At 43.2% G+C, this 24,589-nt stretch overlaps 2 protein-coding genes and 1 long non-coding RNA gene across 4 annotated transcripts in view; 2 read left to right on the top strand and 1 right to left on the bottom strand.

The window, feature by feature from the left end:
- Positions 1 to 24,589, top strand: part of LOC143725560 (uncharacterized) — a 358,276-nt gene that overhangs the window by 85,399 nt on the left and 248,288 nt on the right. The window lies entirely within an intron of this gene.
- Positions 1 to 24,589, bottom strand: part of LOC143725519 (E3 ubiquitin-protein ligase TRIM39-like) — a 57,326-nt gene that overhangs the window by 11,421 nt on the left and 21,316 nt on the right. For both annotated transcript variants that reach the window (XR_013198241.1, XM_077217994.1), the window contains exon 5: positions 3,172 to 3,322. Coding sequence is in view for 1 of the 2 variants with exons in the window: in XM_077217994.1 (XP_077074109.1) it covers positions 3,172 to 3,322 (151 nt within the window). In the remaining variant the exon portion in view is untranslated. The remainder of the gene's footprint in view (positions 1 to 3,171; positions 3,323 to 24,589) is intronic.
- On the top strand, positions 7,919 to 8,696 carry LOC143726038 (uncharacterized). The gene is made up of 4 exons (XM_077219022.1): positions 7,919 to 8,058; positions 8,202 to 8,288; positions 8,404 to 8,497; positions 8,605 to 8,696. Exons 1-4 carry the CDS (start codon positions 7,999 to 8,001, stop codon positions 8,694 to 8,696), a joined length of 333 nt encoding a protein of 110 aa, XP_077075137.1. The 5' UTR covers positions 7,919 to 7,998.

Here is a 24,589-nt window from a genome sequence, read left to right on the forward strand (position 1 = left end):
ACAATAATTGTATAAAATCTGAACATTTAGTGAAAAAATACATTATTTAGTGGGGAACAAATAAGAGACAATAAGTGTAGCATTAAATCTGGTAAAACGTTTCATTGCTCTTTGTATTGTTGTAAAATACATTCATGAAAAACAAGATAACAAAAATCAAAAAGATCAATTATTTTATATATAGTGTACTATAAAATTAAGACATTTTAAATGTATAGAACAGCTGTTTAATGAGGCTGCAACATATGATAGATAGGACAGAACAAAAAAGGCTATTAATAATCTTCCATTGCGCAAAAGTATTATGATATGATTATGAAAGGCTGTAATACAGTGCGGCACAAAGTGCTTATGCGCATCCCGAGCGCAGAATGATGCGCTTGAAGCAACACAAAGTCACAGCGCGCAGCTCGTCGAGTCCGCATTGAAAAGTTCAAAGCACAAAGGAAAGACATGATGCATAGGGTATTATACACTATCTATCTATGCAATAGTTTATTGAGTCTTTTTTTTAAACAGTTTTAAATTTCAGTTACTGTGCGCGTGAAGAATTATAGTGCTCTCCAGTGTTGTGATCTAACAGACACATGGTAGAAAGTAACATGATTAAGGTACAGCAATACAGTCCAGCAAGATAGTCATTTTATGCGAAACCATAGAGCTTTATCTACAGATTAAGTATAATAATAGTAACATTGAATCATCTTGGAGAGAGTTTCATCTGTCATAACCGAACGTGACGCGCTGCTGAATGGAGAATGATTGACAGCCGCAGCGGAGGGAAAAGTTTATGTGAACTTGAATTTAATGACTTAAATATTCATTTCTATCTTGCATTATACTATAGTATGGCTTCAGAACACTTATAATATAGTGCACAAAAACCTTATGGTGCTTTATGCTTTTGTGGGGCTTAACAATAACACAGAATAGTAAACGCACAATATCGGATTTGGATCGGCCTCGTCTGACCGATACCCGATCCGGCAAAAATGGCAGTATCGGAGCCGATACCGATACTGAGTATCGGATCGGGACATCCCTAATCTCAAGCATTTGTGGCATTTGAATGCATTTTACTCTGCCTCTGCCTATTTAAACATCTAAAAATATGTGAACTGTGAAGATGAGCTAATTGATCCAAACAAGAAGTCCTTTATCTCCAAGAGAAAGAAAAAAAATCTTTAAACAGCCCTTAAATCACAGAGCAAATAAATAAGTCACAGCTTGTTCTTGTCTTATAGCTACTTAAATCTAGACTGTCACACTATATTTCGCACACTGGTTGGTCAAAAATATATAACATTAGCTCTATTGAAAAAACACATCTGCAAAAAACACCCTCAGTCTTCAGTCCAGAAAAACTAAATGCTAACGTTCAATGTTTAACCCTTAAGCACTGAAGCCATTTTTAGAGTTGTTTTGTCTGAGTCACACAAATAAAAGAAAAGACTCATAACTCCAAAACTATAACAAGGAGAGTCAAAAGGTTGGTATCGTTTGATAGAACACTTTAATTTTTTTGGAAATATAAATGATCTCCTGCCAAGAAACTGATGATAAATAAAAAAAATGTATATATATATATATATATAATTTTTATTATGAATTTGCATATCTTCCTTATTTGACATGGAATAACTCAGGAAGGAAATAAGGTAGGAGGAAAATTATTTTTTGGTAAAGTCCCTCTACATGTGAGCTGCATCTGGATAAAATGTTGTTTCCTGTGCTGTGCTGAGCATCACAAAGTCTTTTACTTGTACAACATAACTTGAAGTCAAGTAAAGTCACCTTTATTTATCTAGCGCTTATTACAATACAGATTGTTTTTAAAGCAGCTTTACAGAGATAACAGGAAAATAATGCAACAAAGTTTGTTTCTAGAAGAAAATAGCGTCACAGTTCAGCTTAAGTAACGTTCAGAAATGGTTAATTTCTGTTGTAAAAATTTAGTTAAATTTATTAATTTAGTTTATTTATATATCTAGCCGCTCTGGAGAAAACCGTGATGTCATCGTCCAGCTCAGTTCAGTTCTCATATAATGGTGTCAGTGCAGGAGATCAATAATATTGTTGAATATTAAATGTCCCCAACTAAGCAAGTCAAAAGCCAAAGGCGACAAAGACGGAAAAGGCGACAGTGGCAATGAACCAAAACTCCATCAAGTGACAGAATGGAGGGGAAAAAAAACTTGAGAAACTCACTGTCAAATACAATACAAGTCCAATTCAAACAGGTCATTTCCGTTCACTAAAAATCACACACTTTTGAGAGTCAACAAGAAAAGCACAAAAAATTCCTTGTGTCATGCATTAAATAATTTAGGAGATTTTACATTATTTATTCAGGTAGATTTCATTAAAGAAATCAAGCCTTAAAAACTACTCAAAACTATCATGTGTAATATTTTTACCATCATTTTTTTAAATCATTTTTTACAGTGATTTGTATTCGTGTTTGTCAAGTCAAGTCAAATATATTTATATAGCACTTTTCACAATACAGATTGTATCAAAGCTGCTTCACAGTATCAATCAAAACAACTTAACAATGTTTGTTTATTACTGGAAAAAAAGACATCCAAGTTTGGTAGAGCTGATCAATGGTATGATTGGTTAATTAATTTGAATATCCCCAACTGAGCAAGCCAAAGGCAACAGTGGCAAGGAACCGAAAAACTCCATCCAGTGACCTAATGGTGTCCTAACACCCCATCAAATGACCCAATGGAGAAAAAAAAAAACCTTGGGAGAACCCAGGCTCAGTCGGGGGCCAGTTCTCCTCTGGCGTTTATGAACTAGAGGCCGAATTTACAGTGACTGTAAGATAAAAAATTGTTTGTTCATGAATAGTTACATCATATCACTTACATGTCTCTAAAGTAAGTTAGAGTAATACTGCAATAACTGGTTATGGCATCAGTTAAAGTTTGGATATAACTTTACATACGTTTAGTAAGCGTTTTATTACACCAGTCTAATGCTAACATGGCAAGTTTAAGTTATGTTATAATTATATTTTTCAAACAGTGTGATCTTTTGCAGACTGAGATAAAATAATTGTGGTGATCAACTTTTTATTCAACCCATTATAGTCATTGAAAAACGTAATTTCCAAGTTATAACAAAAAAAAACAAATCTATACACTGTATTTGATATTTACATACCAGTTTGACTGAGTTTTTCATTTAGAGTCTCATCTAGAGTTTTCTTCAGTTCAGTCAGAGCTCTTTTCAGAGAGTTCACATTCACATCAGAGTCAATCCTGATCTCAGTCCAGTTCTTGGTGTGTGGACGACTGTACAGGGATGAGCTCATCTATAGCAGGAGAGAGAAAAGACTGTTAAATATGATCATTATTTTTAAAGCAGTAAATTCAATGTTTTACACAGGAGCTTTCTAACACAGTCGAGGCAAGACCTCTGTATGAATATGGATGGATATGACCGTACTTCCTCTAGTTGATTGATTACATGAAGAATTGCTTATATATTCTGTATTAAAACATTTCTGAAATATTTAAATATGCAAATTAAGCATTGTCTAATTGAATATGCACTGATTTGATTAAATATCCAGAACAGAAATCTGAATATTGAATAAAGCCAGGTTAAACATTCTTGTTTGACTTTGTTTACATATTAAAGTTAAAGGTTTTTACTGATGGGATTTTTTTTTTTTACTCCATAAATCTTTCATCACAAATTTTTCAGATTTTTCATCATGTTTTTAGGAACAAGATGTTGTATAAATCAGGTGAATAATATATGAACAACCCCCTCAGTAAAAACCTTTAGAATATAGACAGGAATAAAACTGTAAAGTTTGGTGTGTGTAAAGCTGCAGACGTGGAGATTTCTGACTGAGGGTTATTATAGTTAACTGAAACTAAAACCACACACACACACACACTTTTCCCTGGTTTCCCCCACAATCCAAAGACAGCAACATTTCTCATTTTCATTAAATGTAACTTGACTTCCTAAAATAACTGAAACTACAACCTTCAATAATTTTTTTTTTTAAATTATAAACATTTAAAACAGTAAAAAAATTATACAAATGTCAAAAAACAACAAAATTATTAAAAGTTTAAATAAAATGAAAATGGAAAATACAAAAATATAAAATAAAATATAAATAAAATATAAATAAAATACCTGCTGAGGAGAAAAATGTAATGACAGACAGCTGAACGTAATCATTTACCAAGGAGACTAACTAGGATGCAATTAAGACTACACTGAACTCAGGGGCTGTTTACATGACACCGTTTTCAGCTAAAAATGTTTAAAACAATTATTTGTTTTGGCCGTTCATTTACACGACGACGGCGTTTTGGGTTCCTGCAAACGCAAACTTTTGAAAACGGGTCTCAAAGTACACGTTTTTAAAAACGGCTCTGTGTACACAATAAAACCCCAAACCTCTGAAGATGATGATGTCATGCACATGCGTATTACTTGTTCAGTCTATAGTGTTTCATCGCCATCTACTGGCCTGGCAGCAGAATACAGGGCTTTTAGACGTTTTCGCAGATTCGTGTGAATGGGGATCGTTTTGATAATGGTGTCGTCTGTATGCGAAAAACTCATAGGAAAAACTTCTCCATTTTAAGCAAATCGTTGTCGGGTAAACATACTCTCAAGCACAAGAAACACATGCAGGCATCCGTCTCCACACCCCATAGAGTGAATATGTGGGAAAGCTTCTTTCACTCTTGTCCTTCCTTCACAATTTATTCCGTCCCTTCACCCATTCTTCCTTTCACCAGTTCAATCAGAATGTTTACATGAAAAATACAATGTTCTGTCAATGCAAGTGAATTGACAGCATTATATGGTATCATTTGAAATGTTTCAGTGTGATTGGTACAATGGTCTCGTGTCCAGAGAAATAGACCAAAAGCGTCTATTTAGAAATACTTTGCTTAGGGTGGAGGGAGAGCCCTTTACCAGGGTCTTTCATGCAATTTACCTTCTGTCCTCAATAAGGTCTAAACTACCCCGGTCTGGGATCTTGGTTCATGCCTCCATTTGGAGGATGTTTTATCTTGTTCTGAGTATTTAAAGGGATACTTCAGGATTTAGCATTAAGCTTTGTATCAGAGAAAACCAGTAGAAAACCAGTCGTATTTTCGAATTACCGTGCTTCCCCCCCTAATTTCCCCCTGATATAAGAGATTTATGTATTATTAGTCTGGAAAAAATCCTCCGATGACGCAAAAATCGTCATTTTGCGTCATCGGAGGATTTTTGGGCCAGAGGCTTAAAACTACAGCCAGTACTAGTAGCTAGTTCCGCATGTTTTCACCACGCCCATATGACCTCGGGATCTCACTCACAGAGTGTAAAGAGAGTGTCAGCCATCTTTCTGTAGAAGCTAAGCTAACAGGCTCTTGCTCTGTGTAGAAAGTTTGTATAGTAGGCTAATCACGATGGCGGAAGGTTACGTTAGTTTTGAAGTTGAAATGGCAGAAGGGGATTTCTTAGATCTGTTGCGCGAATCTGATGCTCGCGGCTACCTGTACGAGCCGCAATACAGTGATGAACAGTTGCGGGAGATAGAGGAACAAGAGGCCAGACTTGAGCTGGGGCGGACCGGTCATGTCAGTGCTCTCGCTGTGCGCCTATGGAAACAGATAGAGAGTCCTATTGCTGTCACGAATTTCAGTGATCCCATTTTCTTCTGGACTAAATAAATTGGAAATGCCAGCCAAAGCCCGCAGGGAAAAACGGACGGCTGAGTGTAAAGTGAGTAACGTTATTTGGTTTGTTTTTCTTTTTTTTTACCAAGACGTAATGTACAAAGTTTGGACACGCGGCATTATCACAATGTTCTTCCCGCGTAGTCAGCTGAGCTATTGTTGTAATATTTACATGATAGCATACTGTATGTGCAAATAGTTCGCATTGCTAACGTTGTGCTTACTGTTTTGTAGACAATATCGCCTAACAGCCTACCGTCACTTTATGGAATGGTTCCTGCAATGCGAGCGACTTGGTAAAGATTATCGTCTCGTTTTGCCCAGCTGTGTTGTCCAGGAAATCAGACAGAGATATCCAGCTCCTGACGGGCAATACTGTGAATAGAAGGAAACAGCTGAAGCTCTGGGAAGAGCTTTGAGTGTAAAAGTGTTAATATTAATTATTTTTTTAATTAAAAGCTATAACTCACATTGGTTGTGGTTCTTTTTATAAACCGTTACTGTTACTAGAGTATGTTTACCATCTACTAATGTGTACTACTCTACTAGCCTAGAGAATGTGTGGAAATTTTTTTCGGATACTGCCGCCTGTAAAGATGTCTTTGCCATGGCGAGACCGCCCTGCCAGAGAATCTTCATGTCATGCCAGCCATTAGGTCCAGTACCGGATCTGTCTATGGGCGATCCACATTAATAAGTCTCATACCACCGAGACCGTCCTGCCTGAGTCTCTTCCTGCCGAGCCTATGATCCTCTTCAGCCCTGCCGAGCCTGCGCTCCACGTCAGCCCTGCCGAACCAGAGTCTCTTCATGCCGGTCCAGCCGAGCCTGCACTTCACCTAAAGTCACCTAAAAGCCCATTTGAACCAATGCCTCTGTGAATATTGTGAGAATATTGACTTGAAGTTAAAGGTGATAAACCAGGTTGTCCAAGCAAAAAATCTGGACTGCAAAATCAGAAATCGATACCATGCAAGTGACATCACCGTCTGTCCACCTTCATATGATGCCAGAAAGCTTCACAAGTTACCGTGTATTGACCGAAAATGTCAAGAATGCGGTGTTGATGCTGTAGAAGCATATCTGCAACCACTAGATGTAGCAGCAGAAAAAAGTCTCCTGGCAGGTTTGGGGAAATACTACAGTGCGTGGAAATCTTAGGAAGGCCCTACTACCCAGGTCTGGCCAGCTTAAAGAATTGATCCAGGAGATGAAAAGTGAGCTCAAGATTTTACCCAACCATCTTTTTCAAGCTAGATGGCAGCAGCAGAAGTTCTGGGAAATAGCGAAAAATCCCCCCAAAGATTCAGTTGTCTGTATTATGGACTTCGCTGAGAATTATACATGCCTTTTACAGAACGAGGTACAGAGTGCCCGCTGGGCTAAAGTCCAGGTTACAATTCACCCAGTAGTGTGTTTATACTCTTGTTCTTGTGGTGATCCAGAGCCAGTACAAGATTCAGTGATAATTGTGTCAAATGATGCCAAGCATGTTTCCCATGCTGTCGCAGTATTTGTTAATACTGTCACTGGTCATCTGAAAGAAGTTCGCCAACTTGCATTTTCCAGGATGATTCAGTTCACAGATGGATGTAGTGGACAATACAAGTCTAAAACTCCTTTTGTTGACATTTCATTCGGTCAGCAGGATCTAGATTTGGTTGTAGAAAGACACTTTTTTGGGTCTCGTCATGGTAAGTCTCCATGTGATGGGGAAGGGGGCGTGGTGAAATCTGCAGCAGCTCGTACTGTCAAGGCTAGTGATGAAATAATCAACTCTCCAGAATCTTTCTTTAGATTTTGTGAGAAAGAACTGACAAAGCCTGCTCTTCTAGATTCTGGTACATGCAATCATTCCAGGCGATGTTTCTACTTTGTACCTCTTGAGCAAGTTGTTTGTGAACCTCAAGACCGGGTTGATGTTGTGACTGTTCCAGGGACAAGACAAATTCATGTTGTTCGAGGTCATGAGCCGTACAGTGTCCAGACTCGCAGGTTGTCCTGCTTCTGCAAAGCATGTGAAGAGGGCATAGGAGAGTGTGCTGATAGGTCATACACACGTCCCTGGGTTGATAGGGTAATCAAGCTGAAGAAACAGCCAGATGCAGATCCATCCCTGGTCATCTCTGGTATATCAGGGTGAGGTAAAAGCCCTGTCAGCTTCTCTTCAAAAAGTGTACCAAAGATAATGTTTTCAATGTATTTTAAGCTTTGATATTAACACTAATTTCTTTCAATTTCAGCATTGTTTCCAAGCCCAGACTCCGATGCAGGTGATCTTGCAGAAATGGGTGATCTAGTGGATGATCTCATAGAAGACTTAGAAAGTGGTCATTTCCAGCTTGAGGTGAGTACAGATACTAATATATTTTTTACATGGTTTTTCAGTTGCTAAAAATGTATTAAATTGTATACAGTATTCAATCACCTTACACATCATTGATATCGTACAGATTTTTTGACACAACAAATGTTTCACATCACTTTCAGGACCGAAGTGCTGCAACAAATGTACATGAGACTGATCCTGTTGTTGTAGCTGACTGCTCCCAAACACAGTTGAACAGTGAGTCTCAGGTAATTGTCCATATTTTAGCGTCATCTGGAATTCCATACAGAGCTTAAAAGTTCACATGAAAAATGTGAGCTGAACATTCTCTTTTTAAGTTTATTTCCTAATATAATTTTGCAGAAGACCAGTCCTACAGTCATGAGAGTGCAAAACAGGCCCACAAGTGGAGAGAAGACAGAGAGACAGCAGCTAGATACAAAGCAGCTGTACAGATGTAAGCAGTGAAATCACTACCTCTTTTATCATGTTTATGGTTCATAAATAGGTGCTCATATAATTGCAAAAATAATATTTTTCTGATATCCTGCTTTTTGCCTGCAGGTTCAGACCTCAAGAAGGACGACTATTATGCTGTGTATTATGACCGTGCCTATTACATAGGAAGAGTAACAGATCACTGTCTCTGGTGTTGACGTCCCTCATGTGAAGTTCAAGTTTCTACACAAAGACCCGGCATGCAACTCATTCTCATGGCCAAGGAGGGACGACATTGAGTGTGTTCATCCCATGTGGATCTTTTATGGACCTGTTAACATAACAGGACATAACCCATTCAAAGTTGCTGACTTGTTTGAAGTTGTTTTAGCATTCCAGGACCGCAGGACACGGTCACAGTAGGTTATACCGACTCTGCCATGATTGGCAGGCAGATATCATGTTCACTGCCTGCTGCTTAACTTTAGTTAACTTAACTAAAGGAGCTGCTGATTCAGTTCTACTCAGCCGTCATTGAGTCTGTCTTGTGAGCTTCCATCACTGTCTGGTTTGGTTCAGCTACCAAATCAGACATCAGGAGACTACAACGGACAGTCCGGACTGCGGAGAGGATTATTGGTGCCCCCCTGCCAAACCTCCAGGACCTGTACTCTTCCAGAGTGAGGAAGAGAGCAGGTAGAATCATCACAGACTCCACTCACCCTGGACACCACCTGTTTGAACTGTTAAGACGGCGACTCAGATCACTGGCCACAAGAACATCTCGGCACAGGAACAGTTTCTTCCCACAGGCCATTTCCCTCCTGAACAGTTAACACTCCTCCCAAGGCATATGCCTTTAAGTGCAATACTCCCACTGTTTAGTGCAATATCCTACAACTCAGGTGACAGTTATATGTAGATTTATTTATGTAAAATATTCAAAACACTGTAAATATGTTCATAATCAGTAAAACTGAAAATGTCTATTCTGACTAAACCCAACTGTGATACTTTTATTCTCATACATTTATATTTTTATTTTTTATTCTTATAATTTGTAGTATTATGTTTCTTGTTGTATTTGTATATGTCCACTGGAAGCCTCAGTACCAAAACAAATTCCTTGTGTGTGCAAGCACACTTGGCAATAAAGCTCTTTCTGATTCTGATTCTGATTATATTTATCTGCCTTAACTGCCTTTCTATTTACTTCTGCAGTAAATTAATTGTCCTTTAGGGACCGTTCAGTATTTATGGAAAGGGCCACCGGAGGAAAATAGGGGAGGGTCATGTCTTTTTATTCTTTGTTGAGGGGAGGGTCATTCAACTTTTTTTGTCTAGGGGGAAGGTCACCCAACTTTTGTATTCATGAAAACAGCAAAATTTCAAAGTGGCTTGTTTGGTGAATATTTTTTCTATGTAGCTTTATGTAGCTCTCTCGGTCTCGGTCCCCCATCGCTATCAGATGGGTCTGACCCAAAAAAAATCCAGTTTGGCGCTGTCTGACAGTGTGCACGCACTTCAGTACACGCTCAGAAAAAGTGCATCATGTACAGAACGCCAATGAAATGTTTACCCAGCATAGCTTTAAAGCACAAGCAAATAATGAACTTTTGTGATTGCGAATAAGTGCAGTGTCCTGTGAGTGTAACTCTACCGCGGCATTAACATGTGATATGAATGTACGTTGAGTGTATTGGGACTGAGGCGCCAGAACTGCAGCTGATAGAATGTGCGCTGTACGATACTACCATATTTTAGTTTCCATTCTTATTGTGTTTCCACAGCAATGTTAATGAGTAGGCCTGTCACGATAACAAATTTTGCTGGACGATAAATTGTCCAAGAAATTATTGCGATAAACGATAATATTGATAATAAACGATAATATTGTTGTTCTGAGACCATTTTCATCTAAAATAATGATAATGGCATAATAATGCAGGTACACGTTTTCAAAGATCAATAAACTTTTATTTCTAAAGACTATTTAAATGAACAAAACAACCAAAAACAATAAAAGCAATGGACTCTGTCTCTGTTAACAAAAAATGCACTTACCAATGTGTGACTTCCGTTCACACTGAGAATCATATGCATGTACTGTGTGAGCATGCGTCTCATATGAGTATGTGCACTAGTTTGTGTGTGTGTGTGTGTGTGTGTGTGTGTGTGCTCGCGTCTCAAATGAGTATGTGCGTGGAGAGTTTGTGTGTTTGTGTGCTCCGTCTCATTGAGTTTGTGCGCGAGTTAGTGTGTGTGTGTGTGTGTGTGTGTGTGTGTGTGTGTGTGCGCTCGCGTCTCATATGAGTGTGCGCGAGTTTGTGTGTGCGCGCGTCTCATATGTGCGTGGAGAGTTTTTGTGCGCACGAGGGTCTCATATGATGTGCGTGGAGAGTTTGTGTGTGCGCGCATCTCGTTCTCGTGTGTGTAGAGTTTGCGTGTATGTGCGTGAGCGACTTCAGGTGTGTCGTTGTGCATTTCATATTTGTTTGAGCATTCAGCAGTATACATGTATGTTTGACTACTTAATATATGTGTATGCAAGACAGTGTTTCATGTGTGTGTGAATGAAGTTTGATTTAAGCCATAGACGGCTCATATGAGGTTGAAAGAGCGCGCGCGAGAGAGGGACGCGCTACGGCGCTCTGCAATCAAATACGATTATAAATAGGCTCAGTAAAAAAACAATAATAATAAAAAAACATTCCCAAATCAATGTGTGGCGGTCAGCGTTGATATTGTCCTCCAGTCTCTTTGGTAGAGAGAGAGAGAGAGAGAGAGAGAGAGAGAGAGAGAGAGAGAGAGAGAGAGACGAGGAAAACAAAACAAGCATGCAAATGGAAATTATCGCGGCCGGAAAAATTATCGAGCTCATTTTTTTTATCGTGCGATAAATTGATTTATTGATTATCGCGACAGGCCTATTAATGAGTAAATCTACTGAAATTGCCACCATAACAGTGGAGTGTGATGTGTTAGACGTAGGGCTACCACATTTTTAAATTACTATTAGAATTATTTTAAGTTAACATAATAAAATTCGCAGACCTACACCAAAAAAAATAGTTGAGGATAAATTCAATTTCAGCATATGGACGTGACATTTGCAGTCAAAACTTGAAATATAAATTATCAGAAAATGCATTTAATACTGAATCTGTTTATATATCCATACCCCCTTAATGGAGTCAAGACATTAGAAAAATATCAGACTACACATGAGTTTTATATTTAATATGAGCGAAATACACGTGACGTCACGTGACACAACAAATCTTTAACTTTTAGGTGGCAAAATATTTTTTAATAATTCTACAAATTAGGCTACACTGCGCAAAACAAAAGTAGGCTAATAACCGGATGAAGAAGGGTCGGCCTCCACAGAACATAAAATATTATTTTTTATTTTATTTTTCGTGTTCGCATTTATGAGGAAAAAAACAATGTTACGGACGTGACAGTTCTCCGTTACGGACATGACCGCTCTGAAAGCGACTACAGAAAGCACAAAGCCTTTCTTTAAAGTAAATTTCGTTTTTTTATTAATTGTATCTTACTTTTAATTAATGTTTCATCAACCAATTGCCTGGATTTAATAAATAAGAAGTAAATATAGTAGAAAATAGATCATCATGACACAGAGTCGCCGGCGCGTGAACTGGACTCTCGTCTCATAAATGAACCGAAACTCAGCGTATAAGGTACTTGCCTCACAGACTTGAGAAATATATAGAAAGCTTGATGTCTACTTTTAAACAGAACATTTAAAAACGAAAAACAGACTGCTCTCTGCTTATGTAATCCGTATGAAATCTGCATTTCTCTCTGGCGCGTTACTGTGAAAATCGCGAGTCAGCATCGTCAACTTCATTTTGAAGCCGACACACTGACACAGAAAAAACTTGTTTATTAATAAACAATTAAAATCTCTCCTTGCTATATTTGACATATTCATAATCATTACTTTTGCCGGTTCTTTGTGGCAGCTTTAAGATACTTTATTGGGAGCGCCACACTTGTTACATGAACGCGTCACCACTGCATCAGCACCGAAAACATGATTTTTTTTAAAAATCTAAAATAAAAAAATATGATACGAACCGAATTGTAGGTTTGGTCTATCGTTACAGCCTTAGTAAGATGAGAAAGCAGGAGTTTAGTCGTTTGTCATGGTTGTAAAAAAACAATGGCTATCTGAACATCTTTGCCGAGCGCAAAGATGTCATGCCTTTTTCCAGGGGAGGGTCATGCCTTTTTTTCACAATCATTTTGGAGGGTCATAGAAAAATGTATTAAGTCAAGTCAAGTCAAATATATTTATATAGCGCTTTTCACAATACAGATTGTATCAAAGCTGCTTCACAGTATCAATCAAAACAACTTAACAATTTTACTGGCGAAGGGAGGGTCAAGTCTTTTTTGATTACAGATCTCAAAACTCCTCCGGTGGCCCCTTAAATAAATAACGAACAGTCCCTTAGTTAAAAAATATTCAGGGTTACTTTACATTAGGGCTGGGAACCGAGTTCGGTACTTTTTAGGTACCGACCGAATTGCCTCGATACTACCGAGTATCGAAACATGTCTTGTTTTTCGGTACCAAGTTTCGGTACCTAAGTGGTTAATCTCATCAACGTCAGTGAAACAATAAACATGCAGCATGATTGGCTGTGGCGGAAAAACACTAGTTTACGCGGCTGCCCAGAGACGTGCCTCGTCGCACGTGAGGCTGTAGTGTGTGTGTGTGTGTGGGTGTAAGCGTCCAACCCAGATAGATAGAAAATATGTGGAAATGATCAAAAGTGTACCTATGTACCCGACTCGATGTCATAAGCACACGATGCAATATTTTCGACAAGATAATTGTGCCAAGACCGGTAACACGGTAAATCTGCACTTAAAAGCGCACAGAATACACTCGAGAGTATAAAGTTTATCCGCCTTCGACTACAAGAACTGGAGCGCGTCACATATAAACCAAAACTCAGCGTATAGGATACTTGCCTCACAGACATGAGAAATAGTTCTATATATATGTTCAAAATATGTCTACTTTTAAACGAAACAATTAGAAATTAATAGTTCTCTTACGAGAGGTTCTCTCGTATTGCGTAAGTTTAGCTTACGCTACGGGAAAGATTCATCTTCTCGAGATACTGAAGCCAAAAAATTATCCTTAATTTTGTATTCCTTGTCAACGCAGTGCAGCAGCTAGCAGACCTAGAGCAGGCCATCTCGCGTGCTCATTGGCTGCCCTGCGGGCAACTGCTGCAGCCTACCAGTGAGCCCGGCGTGACGTCACGCCCAATGAAGGGCGCCCGCGCCTTCATAGCGTCACAGCCCGCCAGAATGGGCGTGGCTTAGCGTATAACACTAGGGGCTGTAGGCTGAATTCCCTGATTTTCGTCTCTTCAGCGAGCTATTCGCATCGCTGGATCTGAGAGAAGCCACCGCCGCCATCGAACAGCGGACAGCCAGCTTAGGAGAGCGCTGAGGAAGCCGGCCGTCTTCGCCACCTTCAGCCATCCGTGCGAGCTACGCTATCCGGCGACGTATCCTTTACCTTGCTAAAACCTATTCTAAAACCTATTCTAAAAGAGCAGCGAGTGTCTTTTTTAAGACGCCTCGCACTTCCGGCTGTGAAGCGCTTCCGCTGTCGACCCTGTGGGCTCGACTCAAAGCCTTCAACACCCCCCGCCTCTCCTCACCGATGCGCAGCTGCCGCTCACGAGCCTCACTGCCGTCGCATCTGAGAATGAGGCCGAGGGACACGTACGAGCACGCGGCTAAGCTCTCTTTACGTTACAAGAGAGCTACCCCGCCCTCGTGTCCCCGTTCGCACGTCATGCAGAGCCCTCTCGAGCTCTCTGCATGACCCGGACGGGCATCATCTGTGTTACATGTAGGTCCCGTGCCCACTACTCGTGCGCGCGCCCTCGTACAAACACTGTTCCAGTTCTGCTCGACCACCGAGCACGCGGCTAGCTCTCTTTACGTTACAAGAGAGCTACCCCGCCCTCGCGTCCCCGTTCGCGCGTCATGCAGAGCCCTCTCGAGCTCTCTGCATGACCCGGACGGGCATCATCTGTGTTACATGTAGGTCCCGTGCCCACTACTCGTGCGCGCGCCCTCGTACAAACACTGTTTCAGTTCTGCTCGACCACCGAGCACGCGGCTAGCTCTCTTTACGTTACAAGAGAGCTACCCCGCCCTCGCGTCCCCGTTCGTGCGTCATGCAGAGCCCTCTCGAGCTCTCTGCATGACCCGGACGGGCTTGCGCGCCGCCGTCGAAATGTCTCGCCATGTCAGTCCCCTTAGATAAGGCTACTGCAGTGGTGTATTTGGCAGCCAACGAGCCGGTAATGCAACCCGCTCGCCTGCACACATCCGCCGTTCTCGCGGCGACCCAGAGAAATCTCAAGTGAGTATAATGTCAGATTAAGAATGTAAGTTACGTGCCCGCTCACGAGCGCTCACGCTTACTAACAGACACATCGCCTCCGAAAAGACGTGCGTGTTTAAGTTTATTCCCTGTGAGTCCCCTTCAAACAGGCTACTGCAGTGGTTCAATTAGCAGCCAACGAGCCGGTCTGTTGACCCTCTCGCCTGCACACAAACGCCGTTTTCACGGCGACCCAGAAAAATCTCAAAATGAGTAAAATGTCTGGTCCGGCTCATGCCGTCGGTGTTGTAAGTGTAATGAAAGTGCCCACGCCCCAGTGTTCACCACTACACATAAGCACTCCGAACCTCGCAGAGCACACTCTCATGAAGCGCAGAAAAGCCGCTCGAGTGTTGAATGTAAGAAATGTGTCCACAAGTCTGTGCCCACTATCTGCCCGCTCTGTTACACGATCAAGAAAGCAGGTTATGAATGTAAGTCTCGTGCCCGCCAGAGTGCGTTCACGCTTGCTAACACAAACCTGCCCCCCGGGCTCCGCCCGCGCGTTTAAGCGTTATCACAAAACGCAAGGCATTAATAAAACGTTCCCCATCCATTATGATCGGGGCGTCAAATACACTTGTAAGTCTAGTGCCCGCGCTCACGCTTACAGGAAGCTTTTCCACCCGGAGTCCTGCTCGCGCGTCAAAGAGTGAAAAAAGAATGTTCCCCATCCCTTATGATTGGGACATCTCACATAAATCAGCCGGTCTAGGCTTTCAGCGAGCAGCCATTGCCCAGGACCGAGAGCGCGCGCGCTGCGCTTTCGGCTCCGGGTCAGTTTCACAAAAGAAAGCAGGTTATGGATGTAAGTCTCGTGCCCGCCAGAGTGCGTTCACGCTTGCTAACACAAACCTCCCCCCGGGCTCCGCCCGCGCGTTTTAAGTGTTATCACAAAACGCAGGGCATTAATAAAACGCTCCCCATCCATTATGATCGGGGCGTCAAATACACTTGTAAGTCTCGTGCCCGCGCACACGCGCTCACGCTTACAGGAAGCTTTTCAGCCCGGAGCGCTGCTCGCGCGTCAAAAAGTAAAAAAAAAAAAAAAAAAAGAATGTTCCCCATCCCTTATGATTGGGACATCTCATATAAATCAGACGGTCTCGGCTTTCAGCGAGCAGCCATTGCCCAGAACCGAGAGCGCGCGCGCCGCGCTTTCGGCTCCGGGTCAGTTTCACAAAAGAAAGCAGGTTATGAATGTAAGTCTCGTGCCCGCCTGAGTGCGTTCACGCTTGCTAACACTAACCTCCCCCCGGGCTGCGCCTGCGCGTTTAAGTGTTATCACAAAACGCAGGGCATTAATAAAACGCTCCCCATCCATTATGATCGGGGCATCAAATACACTTGTAAGTCTCGTGCCCGCGCACACGCGCTCACGCTTACAGGAAGCTTTCCCGCCCGGAACGCTGCTCGCGCGTCAAAAAATGACAAAAGACTGTTCCCCATCCCTTATGATTGGGACATTTCACATAAATCAGCCGGTTTCGGCTTTTCAGCGAGCAGCCATTGCCCAGAACCGAGAGCGTGCGCACCGCGCTTTCGGCTCCGGTTCAGTTTCACAAGCCCGCAAATGGCGATTTCCCCCCTAGCGGCTCACATAGCTGCGTGGGAAACTATCCCAGGGATTTCAGAATGGGTGTTGAGCACAATAAAGCAGAATCAGAATCAGAAAGAGCTTTATTGCCAAGTGTGCTTGCACACACAAGGAATTTGTTTTGGTACTGAGGCTTCCAGTGGACTATACAAATACAAATACAACATGAAACATGAAACATAATACTACAAATTATAAGAATAAAAAAAAAAAAAAAATTAAAATATAAATATAAATATATGAGAATAAAACTATCACAGTTTGGTTTAGTCAGAATAGACATTTTCAGATTTACAGATTATGAACCTATTTACAGTGTTTTGAATATTATAAATAAATAAATCTACATATAAGTATCACCTGAGTTGTAGGATATTGCACTAAACAGTGGGAGTATTGCACTTACAGGCATATGCCTTGGGAGGAGTGTTAACTGTTCAGGAGGGAAATGGCCTGTGGGAAGAAACTGTTCCTGTGCCGAGATGTTCTTGTGGCCAGTGATCTGAGTCTCCGTCTTGACGGTAACAGTTCAAACAGGTGGTGTCCAGGGTGAGTGGAGTCTGTGATGATTTTACCTGCTCTCTTCCTCACTCTGGAAGAGTACAGGTCCTGGAGGTTTGGCAGGGGGGCACCAATGATCCTCTCCGCAGTCCGGACTGTCCGTTGTAGTCTCCTGATGTCTGATTTGGTAACTGAACCAAACCAGACAGTGATGGAAGCGCACAAGACAGACTCAATGACGGCTGAGTAGAACTGAATCAGCAGATCCTGTGGCAGGTTGAACTTCCTCAGCTGGCGAAGGAAGTACAGTCTCTGCTGGGCCTTTTTCACAGTGGAGTCAATGTGATTGTCCCACTTCAGGTCCTGAGAGATGATAGTGCCCAGGAACCTGAATGACTCCACTGCTTCCACAGTGCTGTTCATGATGGTGAGTGGGGGGAGTGCTGGGCTGTTTCTCCTGAAGTCCACGATCATCTCCACTGTTTTGAGCGTGTTCAGCTCAAGGTTGTTATAACTGCACCAGGCAGCCAGCTGTTCAACCTCCAGTCTGTAAGCAGACTCGTCACCGTTTTGGATGAGACCGATGACAGTGGTGTCGTCTGCAAATTTCAGGAGCTTGACAGTGGGGTCTTTAGAAGTGCAGTCATTAGTGTACAGGGAGAAGAGCAGTGGGGAGAGAACGCACCCTTGGGGGGCTCCGGTGCTGATTGTGAGTGTCTTGGATGTGTGTTTCCCCAGTCTCACTCGCTGCTGCCGGTCCGTCAGGAAGCTGGTGATCCACTGACAGATCGAGGATGGTATGGAGAGCTGGGTCAGTTTGGCTGTGAGAAGACCAGGCATGATGGTATTGAAGGCCGAACTGAAGTCCACAAAGAGGATCCTTGCATAAGTCCCTGGTCTGTCGAGATGTTGCAGGATATAATGCAGTCCCATGTTGACTGCATCATCCACAGACCTATTTGCTCTGTATGCAAACTGAAAGGGATCCAGCAAGGGTCCAGTGAGGTCCTTCAGGTGGGCCAGCACCAGTCTTTCAAACGACTTCATGACCACAGACGTGAGAGCGACAGGTCTGTAGTCATTAAGTCCAGTGATTTTGGGTTTTTTGGGGACAGGAATGATAGTGGAGCGTTTGAAGCAGCAGGGAACTTCACACTGCTCCAATGATCTGTTGAAGATCTGCGTGAAGACCGGGGCCAGTTGGTCAGCGCAGGCTTTTAAACAAGCAGATGAGATGCCGTCTGGGCCTGAGGCTTTCCTAGTCTTCTGTTTTTTGAAGACTCGGCTCACGTCCTCCACACAGACCTTAAGCTCAGGTTGGATGGCAGGAGGGGGGAGTGATTATTGGAGTGCAGGAGGTGATGCTGAAAGTGTGAAGTGCAGATCAGACCGGGTGTGTGGTGTTAATGAGGGCTTTTCAAACCGGCAGTAAAATGAATTTAAATCGTCAGCCAGGTGTTGATTGTCCACAGATCGAGGGGATGGTGACTTGTAGTTGGTGATGTTGCTCAGGCCATTCCAGACTGATGATGGGTCGTTGGATGAAAACTGGTTTTTCAGTTTATCAGAGTAGTTCCTTTTAGCAACTCTGATCTCCTTTGTCAATCTGTTTCTGGCCTGGTTATACAAGATTTTATCCCCACTTCTGTAAGCATTCTCTTTGGCATGACGAAGGTGTTTGAGTTTCCCAGTAAACCATGGTTTATCATTAGTGAATGATAAGAATGTCCTGGTAGGAATGCATGTATCCTCACAGAAACTTATATATATAATGTTACAGTATCTGTGAGCTCATCCAGATCATTGGTAGCAGCTTCAAAAACAGTCCAATCAGTGCAATCAAAGCAGGCCTGTAGATTCTGCTCTGCTTCATTAGTCCATCTTTTTACAGTCCGTATTCCAGGTTTAGCTGATTTCAGTTTCTGCCTGTAGGTCGGTATGAGATGAACCAAACAGTGATCAGAGAGCCCCAAAGCTGCCCGTGGGACGGAGTGATACGCATTTCTTATTGTGGTGTAACAGTGGTCCAGTATATTACTGTCTCTGGTGGGACATGTAACGTGCTATCTGTATTTTGGTAGTTCACGGGAAAGATTTGCTTTGTTAAAATCCCCAAGAATGATTAAAAGAGAGTCTGGGTACCTTTGTTCCGTTTCAGATATTTGTTCAGCCAGCTGTTGTAGCGCCGCGCTCACGCACGCGTCTGGAGGGATGTAAACATTCACGAGAATGAAAGAGGAAAATTCCCGAGGCGAGTAGAAGGGTTTACAGTTTATGAAATGTGCCTCTAAATTAGGAGAGCACATGTTCTTCAGTGTTGTTACATCTGAACACCAACTTTCGTTAATGTAGAAACACAATCCACCACCTCTCGTTTTCCCCCTTAGCTCCGCGATGCGATCCGCTCGGAACAGCTGGAAGCCCGGCAGATGTATTGCGTTGTCCGGTATGGCTTCACTCAGCCAGGTTTCAGTGAAGCACAAAGCAGCAGAGTTAAAAAAATCCTTGTTAGTGTGGGTGAGGAGAAGAAGTTCATCCGTTTTGTTAGGAAGGGATCGGAGATTCGCGAGATGAATACTGGGGAGTGCAGTGCGCAGGCCGCGCTCGCAGAGTTTAACCAGCGGGCCGGCTCGCTTCCCGCGTTTGCGTCTGAACGCGCGTTTGAACAACAACGCTGCACCTCCGACGAGAATGTCCAGCAAAACGTCCGAATAATCAAAAACTGTAGAAAAGGTCTCTGGTGTGTGTTTCCTAATATCCAGTAGTTCGTCTTTGGTGAAGTTCGGTTTTGGTTCATTCACCGTCCCCCGCGCTTTCAAGCCCGGACCGCGACGATTGTGAATGCGTAAGTAGCACACCTACTTCACGCAGAAATAGCAAAGCTGCTGTGCAAAGGGGCTATAGAAAAGGTACCGCCTTCTCTGAGCGAGTCAGGCTTTTACAGCCGATATTTTCTCGTACCCAAGAAGGACGGAGCCTTCAGACCTATCCTAGATCTGAGATATTTGAACTAAGTGCTTGCGAAAAGACCGTTCAAAATGCTTACGACCAGGAAAATCCTCACGCACGTTCGCCCGAGGGACTGGTTTATTTCTCTAGATCTGAAGGATGCCTATTTTCAGATTCAGATAGTACCCCGTCACAGGCAATTTTTGAGATTCACCTTCGACGGTCAGGTATATCATTACACCGTCCTGCCTGTCCCTGGCACCCTGTACATTTACGAAGTGCATGGACGCGGCGCTCGCCCCCCTGAGAAGTCAGGGGCTGCGAATAATGAACTATCTGGACGATTGGCTGATATTGGCACAGTCAGAGACAGAACTGCTATCTCACAGAACAGTGCTTCTCAGTCATCTGGAAAGCTTGGGTCTCACGATCAACTGGACCAAGAGCTCATTACTGCCCAGCCAGTCAATTTCCTTTTAGGAATAGCACTGGACTCGGTGACCATGACGGCTCGTTTATCGACACAGCGCGCGCCGTGTTCACCACCTAGCCGCATCTTTCCAGAAGGGCAGCTTTCTCCCTTTGAAAACATTTCAAAGGATGTTGGGCTGTATGGCATCAGCTGCAGCGGTGCTCCAGCTGGGCCTACTGCGCATGCGCCCACTCCAACGCTGGTTGAATGCTCGCGTGTCCCGCCGGGTGTCTGGCGGCCAGAAAATCAGAGTGACTCAGGCCTGCATAGCAGCTCTGCAGCCCTGGTTAGTGGCCGACTGGTACCAGCAGGGAGTAATGATGGGAACCATCTCTTATCGTAAAGTCATCTCGTCAGACGCGTCCAACTCGGGTTGGGGCGCACTGTTCGAGGGCAGACCGGCCTTTGGCCAGTGGTCAGACCAGGAGAAGGGTTTTCACATAAACTGTCTGGAAATCAATCAACGCTCAATGCCCGACAGTCTGTTCGAAGGATGAGGATGCGCTGGCCCAGGTTTGGCCCAGCCTCCCGCTATATGCTTTCCCTCCGGTCTATCTGTTGCCACAGGTGATCAAGAGAATCAGGGAAACGCGCCACTCGGTGCTCCTCAGAATCAGATTTGGTTCCCGGAACTAGCAGGGCTGTCACATACAGCTCCGTGGCCGAATCCGGTGAGGGCAGATCTCCTCTCTCAGGCTCGCGGCACGATCTGGCATCCCAATCCAGAGCGCTGGTCTCTGCATTTATGGTTGATCAACGGGTACTCGTTGCCCTGCCAGAAGGAGTGATGAACACGATCACGCAGTCTAGAGCCCCTTCCACGAGAAGGCTCTACGCGTCTAAATGGTCGGTGTTCTCTGGATGGTGCACTGACAGAGATCTGGAACCGCGGACATGCGGGGTGGCGCATCTGCTCACCTTCCTACAAGAGCTGTTGGATAAGGGAAGTTCCCCATCCACGCTCAATGTATACGTGGCGGCCGTGGCAGCGTTCGCAGAATCGACGCACGGCCAGTCATTGGTAAGACACGAGTTGGCCATCCGCTTCCTTAGAGGAGCTAGAAGGATGAATCCGCCGCGCCCCCCGTCGGTTCCCATGTGGGATCTTTCATTGGTCCTCGAGGCCCTGAAAGCTTTTCCATTTGAACCACTAGACACCGTGGGGTTGAAATATCTATCACTGAAAACCGTCTTTCTGACTGCACTGTCGTCAGTAAAACGTGTAGGGGACCTGCATGTGCTGTCTGTCAGCGCGTCGTGTCTTGAGTTCGGACCGAATGACTCTAAAGTCATCCTCAGACCTAGACATGGCTATGTCCCTAAAGTGATGGGCACTCCATTCAGAGCGCAAGTTATTTCGTTGTCAGCTCTCCCAGCATCTGACAGCGAAGGTGATGTGAATCTCCTCTGCCCTGTCAGAGCGCTGAGGTTTTACATTACGCGCTCCGCCTCCTTCAGGCGTTCGGAACAGCTTTTTGTTTCGTTGGTGGGCGCACCAAGGGTCTCGCCTCCTCGAAACAGAGCCTGTCCAGATGGATAGTAGACGCTATAGCGGCCGCTTACGCGTCAAAAGGTCTGCAATGCCCTCTGGGCATCAGGGCTCATTCCACGAGAGGCGTGGCCTCTTCGTGGGCATGGTCCAGTGGAATTTCTATCCATGACATATGTGTAGCGGCGGGCTGGAGCTCCCCGTCTACCTTTGTCAGGTTTTATAACCTAGAAGTTCCTGCCTTGCAGGCTAAACTGTTGTCAGTCTGAAGGAGAGGTGTATTCTGCCCAGATCTCCTGCTCAGATCACTCTCACATGACTCAGCTCTCCTGGTTGAGCTGCACTAAGTAGGGTATGTGCCATGTGCCTATACAGACCGGCGCGCTGCTCTGTATTCCCTATGTCTGCTTATGTACAAGTGATGGCCCGCGTGGCTGGCCACCTTATTTTTTCCACTTATGGGGTTCCCCTGAAAGCTCGGGGTCTCATGTGGATGCTTGGCGCGCACGGCGTTGACAAAGTGTTCCCGTAGCGTAAGCTAAACTTACGCAATACGAGAGAACCTCTCGTAAGAGAACGATACTCGGTTACTAACGTAACCTCGGTTCTCTCTAGAGAGGGAACGAGTATTGCGTAACCGGCCGTGCTCGCGCCACGAGCGACTTCGCTTCAGTCGACGAAAACCAGGGAATTCAGCCTACAGCCCCTAGTGTTATACGCTAAGCCACGCCCATTCTGGCGGGCTGTGACGCTATGAAGGCGCGGGCGCCCTTCATTGGGCGTGACGTCACGCCGGGCTCACTGGTAGGCTGCAGCAGTTGCCCGCAGGGCAGCCAATGAGCACGCGAGATGGCCTGCTCTAGGTCTGCTAGCTTCTGCACTGCGTTGACAAGGAATACAAAATTAAGGATAATTTTTTGGCTTCAGTATCTCGAGAAGATGAATCTTTCCCGTAGCGTAAGCTAAACTTACGCAATACTCGTTCCCTCTCTAGAGAGAACCGAGGTTACGTTAGTAACCGAGTATCGTTTGATTACCTAATCCATATAGGCGCGCGCGTGTTCACTATTGCGGGGATGACGAGTCAGCATTGCAAATTCGCAATAATCATCTTTGCAGCCAACACGTTTAGTAAACACTTGTTCATTAATAAACAATTAAAATATCTCCTTGCTATCGTTTACCGACACATCCATAATCATTAGGCTACTTTTGCCAGTGTTTTGCGCAAGCTTCATGTGTGCTGAGCGTGAGGCATATATCCCGCACCCCATTAGCCTATATTTAATTCAATTCACATTTATTTGTATAGCATTTTTCACAATACATATCGTTTCAAAGGAGCTTTACAGAAAATGCATGTGTCTAAATTACAATTTAGAGTGATCTGTTATCAGGGGTGACTGTGTGTAATGCATATCAATTAATTTTCATTCATTTTCATTGTTAAACAATGCATTAAGTTAAGGCAGAAACAATGAGCTCATTGAAGTAAAGAATACATGTAGTTAAATGATTAGGAAACATAGAAAACTTTAGCATTGGTGCTTTTTTACAGACTCAAAATATGAGTGTAAAAAAGTCAACAAACTGAAAAAATAAAAGTTTTTTTTTTTTAGGTAATGTTATATTGATAAAATTGATATCGAAAAAAGTATCGATCAGGAACCGGTATCGAAGTCAAGGTATCGGTATCGGAAATTTTGTTACGATACCCAGCCCTTCTTTACATAAAGAGTGATAGTTTGCATGATAGTATGATGAGTTTGATAGTATGAATAGTATGATAGTATGTTATTTTAATGTGTCATGAACTTCCAGGTTTCATGAAATGTTATTATTTTGTGTTACAGAGGCAATCTTGCAGTATTGTTTAATTTTTTCCGTCCACGTTACACACGTTATAACTTTGCATTTCCTTTGTCTTCTACAGTTGGCAAATAAATTTGAAAAATATACCTGTGGTATTTGTTAGTAATTTTGCTGGCTTTAAGTTTATGAACATACCAGACTCAAAAATGCAGCTTTAAGTTTATAGAACAGATAATATTAGATGGCCGCCCTCTCTGCATGGAAGTCCTATTACCAGTTTTGTGAACCATACACAATCCATGACTCATAACTATACCAAATTAGGAACAAAGCAAAACATGAACTTAGATTCAACCAGAATTTAATTAAACTGAATTAGATTAAGTACAATTTCTGCTTGAACTTGAACCGTCCATGTTACATACGTTAAATTTTACATCAACTCAACTTTGATCAAAGTTTACTAGTTTACCATTGCCAGATTTATCCTGCCTTTCACACAGCTGTAGCCCAGGTTTTCTCAGGATGTTAACCTGAGGACAATGGCTTTCTCCATGAAGATTGATTTTGCAGGCTGTTGTCCTTGCAGTTAGGCCTAAACTGTGGAATCGCCCAGTATTATTCCTCACAGCGTAGGGATACGCTGTGTACACAGCTCTAGTAAGATACTTACTAAACACGATGTGTTTTATAATCCAGCTGGTGGGCGTTGGCATGTTTGAATGGCTTGCCTTAGATCATTTGCGTTTGAATACCGCGCACTCTCCCAGGGCGTGGCACATTAACGCGTAATCAGGTATAATGAGCTGGAAAGGAAAAGACTGACATCTCTCTCTTTTCATA

The sequence above is a fragment of the Siphateles boraxobius genome, unplaced genomic scaffold (assembly GCF_051911475.1).
Source record: "Siphateles boraxobius isolate OS27281-9 unplaced genomic scaffold, OSU_SipBor_1 77, whole genome shotgun sequence".
NCBI lineage: Eukaryota > Metazoa > Chordata > Actinopteri > Cypriniformes > Leuciscidae > Siphateles > Siphateles boraxobius.

What these genes read in the sequence shown, in the direction of transcription:
- LOC143726038 (XM_077219022.1), top strand. Translation starts at nt 7,999, where the DNA reads ATGGGTGATCTAGTGGATGATCTCATAGAAGACTTAGAAAGTGGTCAT. An exon ending in AGTTGAACAGTGAGTCTCAG is followed by an intron (nt 8,289 to 8,403) that starts GTAATTGTCCAT and finishes ATAATTTTGCAG; the next exon opens with AAGACCAGTCCTACAGTCAT. An exon ending in TACAAAGCAGCTGTACAGAT is followed by an intron (nt 8,498 to 8,604) that starts GTAAGCAGTGAA and finishes TTTTGCCTGCAG; the next exon opens with GTTCAGACCTCAAGAAGGAC.